This window comes from Macrotis lagotis, chromosome 1 (assembly GCF_037893015.1).
Source record: "Macrotis lagotis isolate mMagLag1 chromosome 1, bilby.v1.9.chrom.fasta, whole genome shotgun sequence".
Lineage (NCBI taxonomy): Eukaryota > Metazoa > Chordata > Mammalia > Peramelemorphia > Peramelidae > Macrotis > Macrotis lagotis.
Genome location: NC_133658.1, coordinates 374,325,427 through 374,337,449, shown reverse-complemented (window position 1 = coordinate 374,337,449; position 12,023 = coordinate 374,325,427). Strand labels below are relative to the sequence as shown.

The following is a 12,023-nucleotide window of genomic DNA, read 5'->3' as shown; positions in this document are numbered from 1 at the left end:
CCCCCACCTAATTCCTACAATGCCCTCTTCCTTCTCCCTATGCCTCTTCTGGGTGAAATTTCAAATCCTTAAAGACAAACTAACAACTCAAAGTCACAGGAAACTTCCAACCCATGAGTAGCCAAAGGGTATTTTGTTTGTGTATGGGGGGGGGGGGTATTCTCTCTAACTTTATAGGAACTAAAAAGCTATCCTCTCTAATTTTAGTGTAAAAATGGGGGAGAATAGGCACACTAGACAGGACTAATTCCCCAGAGGCCTTAGGACTAAGACCCATAGTAAACTAGGACAAATCACTTCACCAACCTAATCACCAATACCTGGAGACTCTCTCATTCTCTCCAAATACTATCTATACTTTGGGGTTAAAGTCAATTTCTAACACCTCCAAGGACTGTCCCAACCTAAAGCTCTCTAGTGTTGGGGAATGTTAAGAGTTCCCTCAACTTGTCTTTTTGAGTTGCCATATTTTCCGGAAACACTGAACCTAGAACAGGAGGCTTTGAATTGTGAAAGTTTATAACCATCTCTGAGTTATCATCATAATTGCATCCCAAGCTGAACTCCTTGTGTGTCTCTGGGGGGGGGGGTCAAGACAGAAACCAATCAGTCTTGGCTAAACTGAGAAATTGCTTGTGCTGCTGAGACCTCTGACCATTCAATTTTCATAGAAAAGCTGTTTGTAAGAGAAAAGAATGAAGCTTTTGCCATAACTTTGTTCCTCCTCTTTGAGAGGGGTCTTTTCCTTTTTCTACATTTACTGTACCATTCTACCTCCCATGCCATACCTTGGAATATCCATCCACCATACCAGTCCCCTTTTCCTATTGATGAGTTCTTTTGCAGGGGTCTCCATCTTGGGGTCAGGTCTCAGTCAACTGTGCTTCAGAAATGGTCATCCCAACTATATTTTACCTTACTTCTTTTGTCTTGTTATTATAATATTATATATTCTGTATAAATTGTAAACTCTTTTGGCTCCACATGTATATTCATTTCTCTTGTACAAAGGTTTCATCAAGTTGTAATACCCTGTTGACACTGGCTACCCTTACTTTGCAACTCAACTCCTTATCAGAAGAGTTAGAAAGGATCTTTGAGGCTATCTAGTCCAAATTCTTCATTTTATGCATGAGAAAACTGAGGTCCAGACAGGGTAAGTGATTTGTCTAAGGTCACACAGGTAGTAAGGTCCTATGAATCCAGGTCCTATGATGCTAAATCCAGGACTTCCTTTCACTTGTACCACATTATCTCTGATCATCATCATCATTATTATTTTATCTGGCACTTTGCATTTGTGTTATTATTATTATTATTATTATTATATTTGGCACCTTGCATTTGCGGTAATAGTTTTCTTCTTCCAAAGGTTAGTTTAGGACTTCCCAGTGAAACAGTAAGACTGGAGAAATACAAGGGATGTGAATGTCTTAATGCTTCCTTGTTTCCGAGCATAGTGGCATGAACAAAATGAGATCTCAAAATGAGACATTTTCTATTGACTGACTAGGAAATAATTCTTGCTCTGCTCTAGGGCTCTCCTTGACTCCACCTACTACACACACTGCCATTTTCCTTTCTTCAGTTTCTGTAGGCAGATGCCTGTAATTTTCACCTCCATAATCTGAAATAAATGGTTCCAAATACCTCATAATAAATTGCTTTTGCACTTAACCCACATTAGCAGTTGGAAACAATGCTTGGGTTTGGGAGGACAGGCACATTCTATCCTTAGGACTTGTATTTTCTAAGTTGTTTGGAATAGGACCTGTGGAGCAGGAAGACAGAGGCTAATGAGAACTCTCACTGCTCCCTCAGAATGTTTATTCTAATAGCAATTATTAATAATGTGATGAATTAGCTAACTGAGGTGTTCTTTAATGATAGGGTTCATTAGAAGAATAAGTTTAGAGGAAATGTGTCCAACCAATAGGCCCTGGATCTCTATTTCTGCTGGAGAAGATGGGACTTGTGAAAAATTAGGAACATTTTGCCTAGAGAAGAGAAGACTGATATGAGGGCAAAATCCCTGATATATGTGAAAGATTATCATATGGAAGAGGAAAATACTCTGGTAGCTACACTGCCTTTAGTGTCAATGAACCTTGTGTATAATTCATTTCTGTCATTTATTGTTTGAATGACCTTGGGCATAAGTCACTTCATTTTTCTGGACCTCAGTTGGTCCTAACTGTAAGACCTGAGGGTTGGGCTTGATGGTTTCTTAAGTCTTTTGCAGGTTTAAATATATATATATATATATATATATATATATATATATATATATATATATATATATTATATATATATGCATTCCTATGGTTAGATTTAGTCTGCTTGGCCCAAGAGTAGAACTTGGAATAATGGTTGAAAGCCAAGGGGCTACTAGGTGGCATAGTGAATACAGCACCAGCCCTGGAGACTGGAGGATCTGATTTGAGATCCACCCTCAGACATTTACTAGCTATGTGACCCTGGGCAAGTCACTTCATTCTGATAGCTTCCAAAAAAGAAAAAAAAAGTCAGAAGGAGGAAGGTTTCTGCTCAACTTATGAAAGAACTTTCAAAAAATCAAAATATTTTAAGTAAGTTGCCTACATGTTCTCACTATCATAGAATTTTTAGTTGGAATGGACCTTAGGAATCATGAAGACTAAATCACTGATTTTACAGAAGAGGGAAATGAAGTCCTCAAAGGGAAAATGACTTGCCATAAGTCACCTCCTAATTATTGGACAAGCTTGAAGAGTCTCAAAAGAAAGAAACCTTTAATCAGTGCTTGTTGACTGAATGAGTAAATCAGAGGACCTGAGTTCCAATCATCTGTCTCTTTGTGCCTTCGACAATCCCTTTCCTTTTATGGACCTCAGTTATTCATCTGTAATAAAGAATAATGGATTGTCGGATTAAATGAACTATTTGGCCTCCCCCACTCCACTCCTACTCCTTACTAATCCCAGTCCAGCAAGTGATGTTTGTCCTCCATTTTTGAAGTGGACCATGACATCAGGTAGGTGATGCCATGACAAGCACATAAATTAGATTTGAGTGAGGGGGGTGCTGTCCAGAGCCATTTGGTTCCAGTGGCCCTGGATGAGTCAATCAGGGTTGAGTGACTTGCTCAAGGTCGCACAGCTAATAAGTGTCAAGTGTCTGAGGCCATATTCAAACTCCTATCCTCCTGATTCCAAGGTCAGTGCTCTATCTGCTGCCCCATTCCAGCAAGGAATTCGAAGTCTGCATCCCTCTTGTCACTGCTCGTTCTTTCTCCAAGTAACCCTGTAGCTGCCAAAAGTTTCCACCAAGTGACTATTCCGGGGCTACCCGAAGCCTAGCTGAGGGGATTGATCTGAATTTGCACTTAGAGACCTCCGGGGTGGGTCGCGTTGCCTTAGAGACAAGAGAGGCAAAGCGTCCTGGAAACTCACCGGGTTGTAGGGGTGATACAGTGAGCCGGAGATACCCCGGCTGCCTGCGCTGGGGATGTCCCGCGCAGAGGAAGGTAGTGAGGTGCCCGGCTCCATGCCAGCTGGGCGCTCTCGGGAGGTCGGGGCCGGGGGGGGGAGGGAGAGAATATTAAGGCTTGGAATCGGGTCGGCGTTGTCTCCGACGGACAGACATCTCAGTCCCCGGTCCCAGGGTCTTGCTGTAGGAGAGGACGGGAGGGGAAGAGGGGCGAAGGGGAGAAAGGCGAAATGCATCCGTGTGAATGAGTGAGTTTCCAGCATGAACTTGGAAGGACTGGAGATGATCGTGGTGTTGGTCATCATCGTGGCTTTCGTGAAGGCTCTGGAACAGCTAGGACTCCTGGAAGTCGGGAACGGAGGTAGGGAAGCCTCTCTCGGATGCCGGGGAGCCCCCCTCCCCAACCCTGGGGAGTCGGGGTCTCTGTTGGTGGCGCTCTCAGCGCTCGCTCCGAGCTCCGGGAACTTGGACTGCCTCTTAGAGGCTGAGGACCCTGGGCTCCGGACCCCCGGCTCTGGTCGGGGCAGCGCGCCTCTCTGGGCTCGCTGGAGGAGTGGGCGCTGGCACTCTGAGCTGAAGGCGCAGATCCGCTAACTTCCTCCGGGCCAGGGACAAGCCAAGGTTCCCTTGCTGCCTGGACTCTGGAGTCCCAAGGAGGCAGCCGCATCCAGAGCCACTTCACTTTCTAAGGAATCTCGCCTTGCCCCCGCCCAGCGCCCCTTGGGTCCCCTGGTTTTCAGTATTAGCTCTTGAAATACTGGTGGAAAACTTTCGACCTCCTCTCTTCCACTGAGTGTCCGAGATAGCTTGCAGTGGAATAAACAGTGACTGTGAAATTTGGGAGGATCTAGATTTGAATCCTGGTCATGCTTCTTCCTACCTGTGTGATCTTGGGCAAGCCAATATCTCCTTTTTTTTTAATCAGTTCCATTTTCTTTTTCTTCAGACTGGAGAAGTGAGGTAGACTACGGTCATTTCTAAGCCCTCTCCTAGTTCCAAATCCAGGACTATAGGATCCTGTTCTTTCTGTTGCAGAAACTTTACCTTGACTTGGCTTACCCTCACCCAAACTCTCCCAGAAATGTAAACATCTTCAGTAGAAATACACTTCTTTCTCCTGGTGGATCACAACTGAACAGTTGTTACAACTCCACTCCTATAACTGAATCTTTTTTTTTAACTTTTTGTCCACCTAGGGGATAGGGGAGGGGAGGCAGGGAGGGAGGAGACCAATAGCAGCTTTTAGCTGTAGACCCTCCCAAGATGAATCCATTCTCAATTTCTCTCTTTTTTTTTTTTTTTTTAGATTTTTCAAGGCAATGGGGTTAAGTGGCTTGCCCAAGGCAATACAGCTAGGTAATTATTAAGTGTCTAAGGTTGGATTTGAACCCAGGTACTCCTGACTCCAAGGCCGGTGCTCTATTCACTGTGCCACCTAGCCACCCCCATTCTCAATTTCTCACCAAGACCCCAGTTTCTCTTGGTACCTCCTCAGAGTTCTCTCCTGGTTAGTCATTCTTGGCTCCCCGTTTTATTGAGAAGGCAGGGGAAGGGATTTGTTTTATCAAAGTATTTGTTAGAGAGGTTTTCCTTTTTTTTTGGAGGGGAGAGGAAAGTTTCAAACTTGAATTTCTCCATCAGATGCACCAAAGTATTACTTTCTACCCTAGCCTTTAAACTCAATGCCACAGCCTCAATGATCTCTAAATACAGGCCCTGGGGCAACCTTCCCTCTCAATCTTTTTGCACCTCTATTTTGTAATACTACATATCATGAATATCTAAATTAAAGACTTTCCTTAGAGTATAACCTCCATAAGGACAGGGACTTTGGGTTATCTTAAATGTGTATCTTCTCAGCTTGAACAATTCTGAGCATAATATGTGATGAACAACTTTTGTAAATGTTTAATATTTTAATTTGTATTTGCTTTAGGAATTTGAGAGGACTTTAAATGCAAGTGTAAATGAGGCTGTTCAGACACTGTTTAGTTTAAGTAATTTAAAGTTCTAAATTTCTTTTGAAAGATGAAAATGAAGGGTGGCTAGGTGGCACAGTGGATAGAGCACCGGCCCTGGAGTCAGGAGTACCTGAGTTCAAATCCTGCTTCAGACATTTAATAATTACCTAGCTGTGTGGCCTTGGGCAAGCCACTTAACCCTATTGCCTTTCAAAAACCAAAAAAAAAAATAATAATAATAAACGATGAGAATGAAAGAGTTGGGTATAGTAGTGGAAATGGTACAGGGGTCGGAGGCAAAAGACAGAATTTAAACAAGATGAATCACTTGGGCATGTCACTTCCAGGAGCCTCAGTTTCCTCATCTGACAAATGATGTGGGTAATTGCCACTCAACTTACAGCAGTGGTGTAAATGTTAGGTAACAGGGCCTTCTGAGAAGCCTCAAGTGTTGGAGAGAAGTCAATATTTATGCAGTTTTCCATGGTATTTGATCAAAGGGGGGAAAAAGTCAATTCAATCATAAACCAGAAGTATAGTGTCCAGAACATGAGAGATAATAGAACTGCCGTACTCTGCCCTAGCCAGATGAAATCTCCAGCATAGTATTCAATTCTGACTGCATTTAAAACAATTTATGATTAACAGGGTTTTTTTTAATATCACCTTCATTTCTACTCTCCTTATAACTTAGAATTTAAAAAAAAAGATGGAGGGTAACACAGTTTAGTAAACTTGATCAGAAGAATATATGGGTTTGAATTCTACTTTTGTGATCTTGATTCTGCCTGTGTGATCTTGAACAAGTCATTTAACTCCTCTGAGATTCAGTTTCTTCATTTAAAGCAACTATGTATTTCAGTGGATAGAACACTGAATCTGAAGTGAGGAAGATGTGAATCAGAAAGAACTGAGTTCAAATATAGCCCCAGATACTTAATTAGTAATGTGTAACTTGGGCACATCACTTAGCCTATTTTCCTCAGTTTCCTTATCTGGAAAATAGAGATAATAATAGTACTTATCTCCCAGTGTTCTTATGCCAACCATAATATTTATAAAAAAAAATTTTAGCACAGGGCCTCACACTAAGTAGATTCTATATAAATGTTAGTTATTGCTTATTAATTAATTTGCAAAATGAGGGGGTTGCACTAGATGACTTTTGAGTTCCCTCCCAAATCTAATAAAATAATCTTGAATACATTTAAATAGGACATTGATATGCCTGATCCAGATCAGAGAGATTATGGTGGTCAGGGGCCTTAGGGTCAAGCCATATGAGCATCTGTTGAAGTTGGTATGTTTGAAGAAGGTTTAGGGGGAAAATGAAAGCTTTCACTGAAGTATTTGAAAAGCTGTCATGTGAAAGAGGGATTGGTTTTGTTCTACTTTGCTGACTAGGAACCATGGGTGGAAGTTATAGAGGGGAACATTTAATTCTGTTTGCTAGGAAACATTTCCTTACAATCAGGGTAATGAAATAAACTGCTCTTTGGAGGTAGTGAGTGCCCTCCTCGCCCAGACAGCTTCAAGTGGAGGCTGTTGACAGCTTATTGGGAACATTGCAGAGGGGATTTCTATCCATTTAAAAAATTAAACTGCATGTCCTTGGAGGCCCTCTCCACTTCTGAAATTCTGTGAAACTCAAAGTCCTCACAGTAAGGCAAAGACAAGGTTTTTCCCAATATGAAATCAAATTTCTTTTCTTTCTTTGCTTTGAACCCCATTCTCTGCCCCACTTTACCCACCTTTTTAAATGGGTAAAAAAATCTATGAGCAGAAAGACTACCAATCAGGTAGGTCTAAAAGAATTTGAGTAAAATGATCTGAACATAATTGACTGGGAGCCTCTGAACACAGAGACTAGTTTTATTTATATCCTATTTTAGCTCTGTGTGCAACAAACACCTCTGTTATTGTTCAGTTTTTTCAGTCGTTCCATCTCTTTGTAAAGTCATTTTGAGGTTTTCCTGGCAAAGATATTGGAATGATTTGCCATTTCCTTTTCCAACTCATTTTACATATGAGAAAACTGAGGTAGACAAGGTTAAGTGACTTGTCTAGGGTCAGATAGTAAGTGCCTAAAGCCAGATTTGAACTCAGTAAGAAGACTCTTCCTAACTCCAGGTCCGGGCACTATCTACTGCTCCACTTAGCTGGAGCTTAATGGTTATCTCTTGAATTAAAATGAAAAATTTGTTGGATTATCAGGGACCTAATGGACCCCCTTGCTCCTAGAACAGAGGGAAGCTGATCCTTCCAAGGTGAAAGAAAAGAAAGTAAAGAACTGACCAGGTTGAAATGGAAAAGAAGCATCAAGCAATCTGACCCAGGGTCCTGCATTTCTCACAGACGTATTCTGAGTTAGGTTACCTGTCAGCACTGATGATGATTAGGGTACATGTGTATCCTGAACACAAATATGGTGGGTTGGAAGATAAGAGTTAAAGAAATTGATACATACAAGTCCTGACCTGCAGAAAGAGTTTCACCATCTCTTTACAGAACAAGACCTCAGACCGGCAATCTTCTTTGCTTTGTATTACCATCATTTGGCAGGTTCTAGATCAAACAATAGGCAGTTGGTGTTGGTATAGAGGAAAGAGGGCAGGTCCTAGAGTCAGGAGGACTTGAGTTCAAATCCAGCCTCAGACAAGTTCTAATTGTGTGACCCTGGACAAGTCACTTAACCCTGTTTGCCTCAGTTTCCTCATCTGCAAAATGAGCTGGAGAAGGAAATGGCAAAACTTTTCAGTATCTTTGCTAAGAAATCCCCAAATGGGGTCACAAAGAGTCAGACACAACTGAAATGATTGAACAGCAACAAAATGAAACACAGATTTTTTTTGTCATTGTGTTTGTTTTATAGCCAGTACTGTGCAAGGTTCTGTAAGTGAAGGATACATAGCCCTGCTTTTGGAGAGGAGGCAGTGGAGTCAGAAAGAACATAGGATCAGACATTTACAACTGGAAGAATTTTTACAGGATATCTAGGCCAATTCCTTAATTTTGTAGATGAAAAAGCTGGGGAGCAGGAAGGTTAAATAGTTGCTAAACCACTGAGGCAAAATCGAACTCAGGTTCCCCATGAATTGTTTCCCACCTCCAACACTCCCATTTTCTTTTTCATATTTTGTTAAAAGTTCTATGGGTGAGAAGATGGATTTAGTTGTAAATTAAAGTCATATAAGTGAGTGCACCCACTCTCCAGAGCACCAGCCCTGGAGTCAGAAGGACCTGAGTTCAAATCCAGCCTCAGACACTTGACACCTGCTAGCTATGTGACCCTGGGCAAATCACTTAACCCCATTTATCTTGCCAAAAAAAGTGATATAAGTAGCAGAAGAAGGTTTTGAACTAAGGCTCTTGGACCTCCAGCCTAGCGCTTTCCCCCTACAACATAGGCTATCTCAAACACAAGTAATTGTTTCCCATCACCCCCAGTTTCTTTTTTTTTCACTTAGTTAAAGGTTCTCTGGATAAATCTTTAGATTTGAGCAGTTTCTACCTAGGAAGAGAAATTGGACTTTATGTTCTCTTTAGGGTCCTCCCAACTGCAAGAGTAGGTTAAAAGATAATAAACAAGTCGAGAATGATGCAAGATAATTTGTGGTGAAATGATAAATTTTGTGATAAGATAAAGGTTAAAAGAGTTCAGAGGAGGGAGAAATCACTAAAAAAGGTTTTCTTGTCCTATTTATATCCTGAAGAATGTAATGATTATGTAATGATTTGTACAGAAAGAGAAGAGGGGAAAGTACTCCAGATTAAGAGAAACAGCATGGGCAAAGCTACTAAGACAGTAGGAGCATGTGCTGGGGAAGTACAGGGTGGGTTCCAACTCCCAGTCCTGTGGTTGAGAAGTCTCTTCTTGTGGGCAATCTGCCATGTAGGACTCCAGGTCTCCAAGCCTACAAACTCCCCCCTCTTCTTACTCAGTGCCAACTATAAACCAGACTTCTGTGGGGACCAGCTAGAGCTTCCTTAATGTGTATTGACTTAATGATTGATGATTGATCAATTGATAGCAGCTGTTCCAGAAATAAGAATAGCCTAATCACATAGAACCTGAAAAAAAGAGAAGCTTTTCTTCATATTAGACAGTGAATTGGGAAAGCCAAGGGATCAGGATACTTGTCATCATCCAGAATGACAGCAATCCCTATTCTTTGACCTATTATTTGACAAACTTTTAAAAAAGAGGGGACTTATTGTTCTTAGACTTAGATTGGTATTTGGACATTCAAGTATTTCAGCCTGACTCTAAAAACTGTACCTTTCCATTCATGTAGTAGATTCTTTTAAAATATGATAGTGTTTTCTGCTCAAATTCTAAGTTACTAGCTATTGAAACATTACCTTCAATTACTTTATCAAATAGGTAGGGAAAGATTTTGCCAGGAACAGTCCAGGATGACCAAAAAGTCACTGTTAGGGAGCAATGAGCTCTTGGAGCCCAAGTCAATGAGGAAATTCTGGAAATAAGGTATTATCACAAAAAGAAAGATGGAGGGAGAAATCAAGCAAACTGCCCAGTTTTATAATGTTGCCAAGGACTGACCTGTATAGATTTATGGGGACAAGAGACATTTTGGCTGACGTATGAATCATTAAGGGATCACCTTTCCATACCCTTCACATAAACTCTGCCAGGGTAAATCTTAGTTCCTGAAGGAATCATAATAAACTCCATATTAGTAGAAGCAGTGTTGATGAAACAGCTAGGGGGCAGAGTATATAGAATTCTGGATTGGAGTCAGGAAGACTTGAGTCTATATATCTGGGTTCAGACTTTTCTAGGTGTGAGATCCTAGGAAAGTCAATTACTCTCTGTTAAATCTAGTTTCCTCATCTGTAAAACTGAGATAGCAGCACATAGCTTATAGAGTTTTTATGAGGACAAATGATATAATAATTGTAAAGTGCTTGGGATATTATTATTATTATTATTATTTATTACCATATTTCTGATCTGAAAAGTCAGAGCTCTGCAGGGTGTGAGTGTACAATCAGACTAAGTGACAAGGTCACAAAAGGAATCACAAGAAAGAGGTTTTTAATTTTTTTCATTTAATAAACATGAACATTTTAATAAAGAACAGAAATATATTGCAGGCAATAAGTTTAAACTGTTATTTACATATATATTGTTCTTGTGTGTATAGTAAGTATAATACAATAATAACAATGTGTGTGGGCTTGTCTATGTCTTTCTGAACTTGCTTCTGTATATTCTTTGAATTATTTAATGTTTCATTAATATTCTTTTTTCCTTTTTTTTCCTTTTTTCTTTTATTTATTTCATTCTGAACTTAATAAAATATAAGCATTTCCATAACATAGTAAAATAGAGGGGAAAATGATTATATCTGAAAATGCAAATCTATTATATACACTTGCTATTCAGAAGCAAGAGTTTACATGAATCATTCAACAAATATTTTTTAAGAGTTTACTATGTACTAGAAACTTTCTAGGCACCAGGAGCTTACTTCCTACTAGTTCATTATAAATTCATTCTCACTACTAGAAAAACAACCCAAATGTGTCCTACTGATGGAGGCTCAATAGCTTTTTTTCCCATACAGAAAATCACAGAATCACAAAATTCAGAGTTATATGAATCCCATAATTCTTGTCATCCAATATTTATCTGAACAAAAATGTTCACTACAATTAGCCCAACAAATGGCCATCCAGTCTTTTCCTGAAGACCTTCAATTACTGGACAAAGCAGCTTATTACTCTTTCTTACAACTGTTAAATGTTAATATATGTTTCCTATATGAAGCTTCAGTTTTTCTCTTTGTAACTTATTGCTTTTCATTTTATCCTTTAAGGCTGAATAGAATAAATCTAACTTTTCTTCCATGTGACAGATCTTTAATTAGTTGGACAGCTCCAAATAACCTTTACTCTTCTAGGATTAAGCATCCCTTATCAATCAGTCCTCATAGGACATCATTTCAAGATCTGTTGCCACCCTACTTGCTCTCATCTAGCTGCTATGCACTTTATAATATCCTCCCTAAAAGTAGGCCTACAGAACTAAACACAACAGCTATGATCTGAGGAGAACAGTGGGATGGGATTACCACTCCCTGATTTTGGACATTATATTCCTATTAGTTCAGGTTCAGATGTCCATTAATATTGTTAGAAACCTGGGCACATCATTGAACCAAATGTCACCATATAGAAGTGTCACTCATTGAGAATGAGCAGGGCCATGTTTGCATAAAACAAAAAAGTGGGTAGAATTTATCCTCGATCCTAACCTCATTGATTTTCCTCTCCTCTACCCCAGACTCCTAGTGAACCTGGTTGTCCAAAGCCTCCTCCCAACCCACGACAATGCCATAACCAGTAGTCTCTTCCACCTAGGAGCACAGATTACTCTTTCCCCCCTTTCTCCAAACAGTAGTTATTTCCCTATATGCTCTCTAATTGAACTTAAGGAGAAGCAAATGATATTTCGCTCTAAGGACCAAGTGGCGGATCGTTAGAAGGAACATTTTTAAAGAGGAGCTTCTTAAACCCAATTAATTTCTGTTTGGTGGAAATTAAGGCAGTATGAAAGATTTGGGGAGT

General features: G+C 40.2%; 1 protein-coding gene across 4 annotated transcripts in view; it reads left to right on the top strand.

Moving 5' to 3' along the window:
* KCNIP1 (potassium voltage-gated channel interacting protein 1) overlaps positions 1–12,023 on the top strand; it is a 358,061-nt gene that overhangs the window by 232,854 nt on the left and 113,184 nt on the right. Inside the window, exon 1 of one of the 4 annotated variants that reach the window (XM_074212430.1) lies at positions 3,620–3,829. The exons of the other annotated variants lie outside the window; for them this stretch is intronic. Within the exon in view, the coding sequence (XP_074068531.1) occupies positions 3,730–3,829 (100 nt within the window). The 5' untranslated portion in view covers positions 3,620–3,729. Of the gene's footprint in view, positions 1–3,619; positions 3,830–12,023 lie in introns of those variants that run through there. 4 annotated transcript variants of the gene reach the window in all.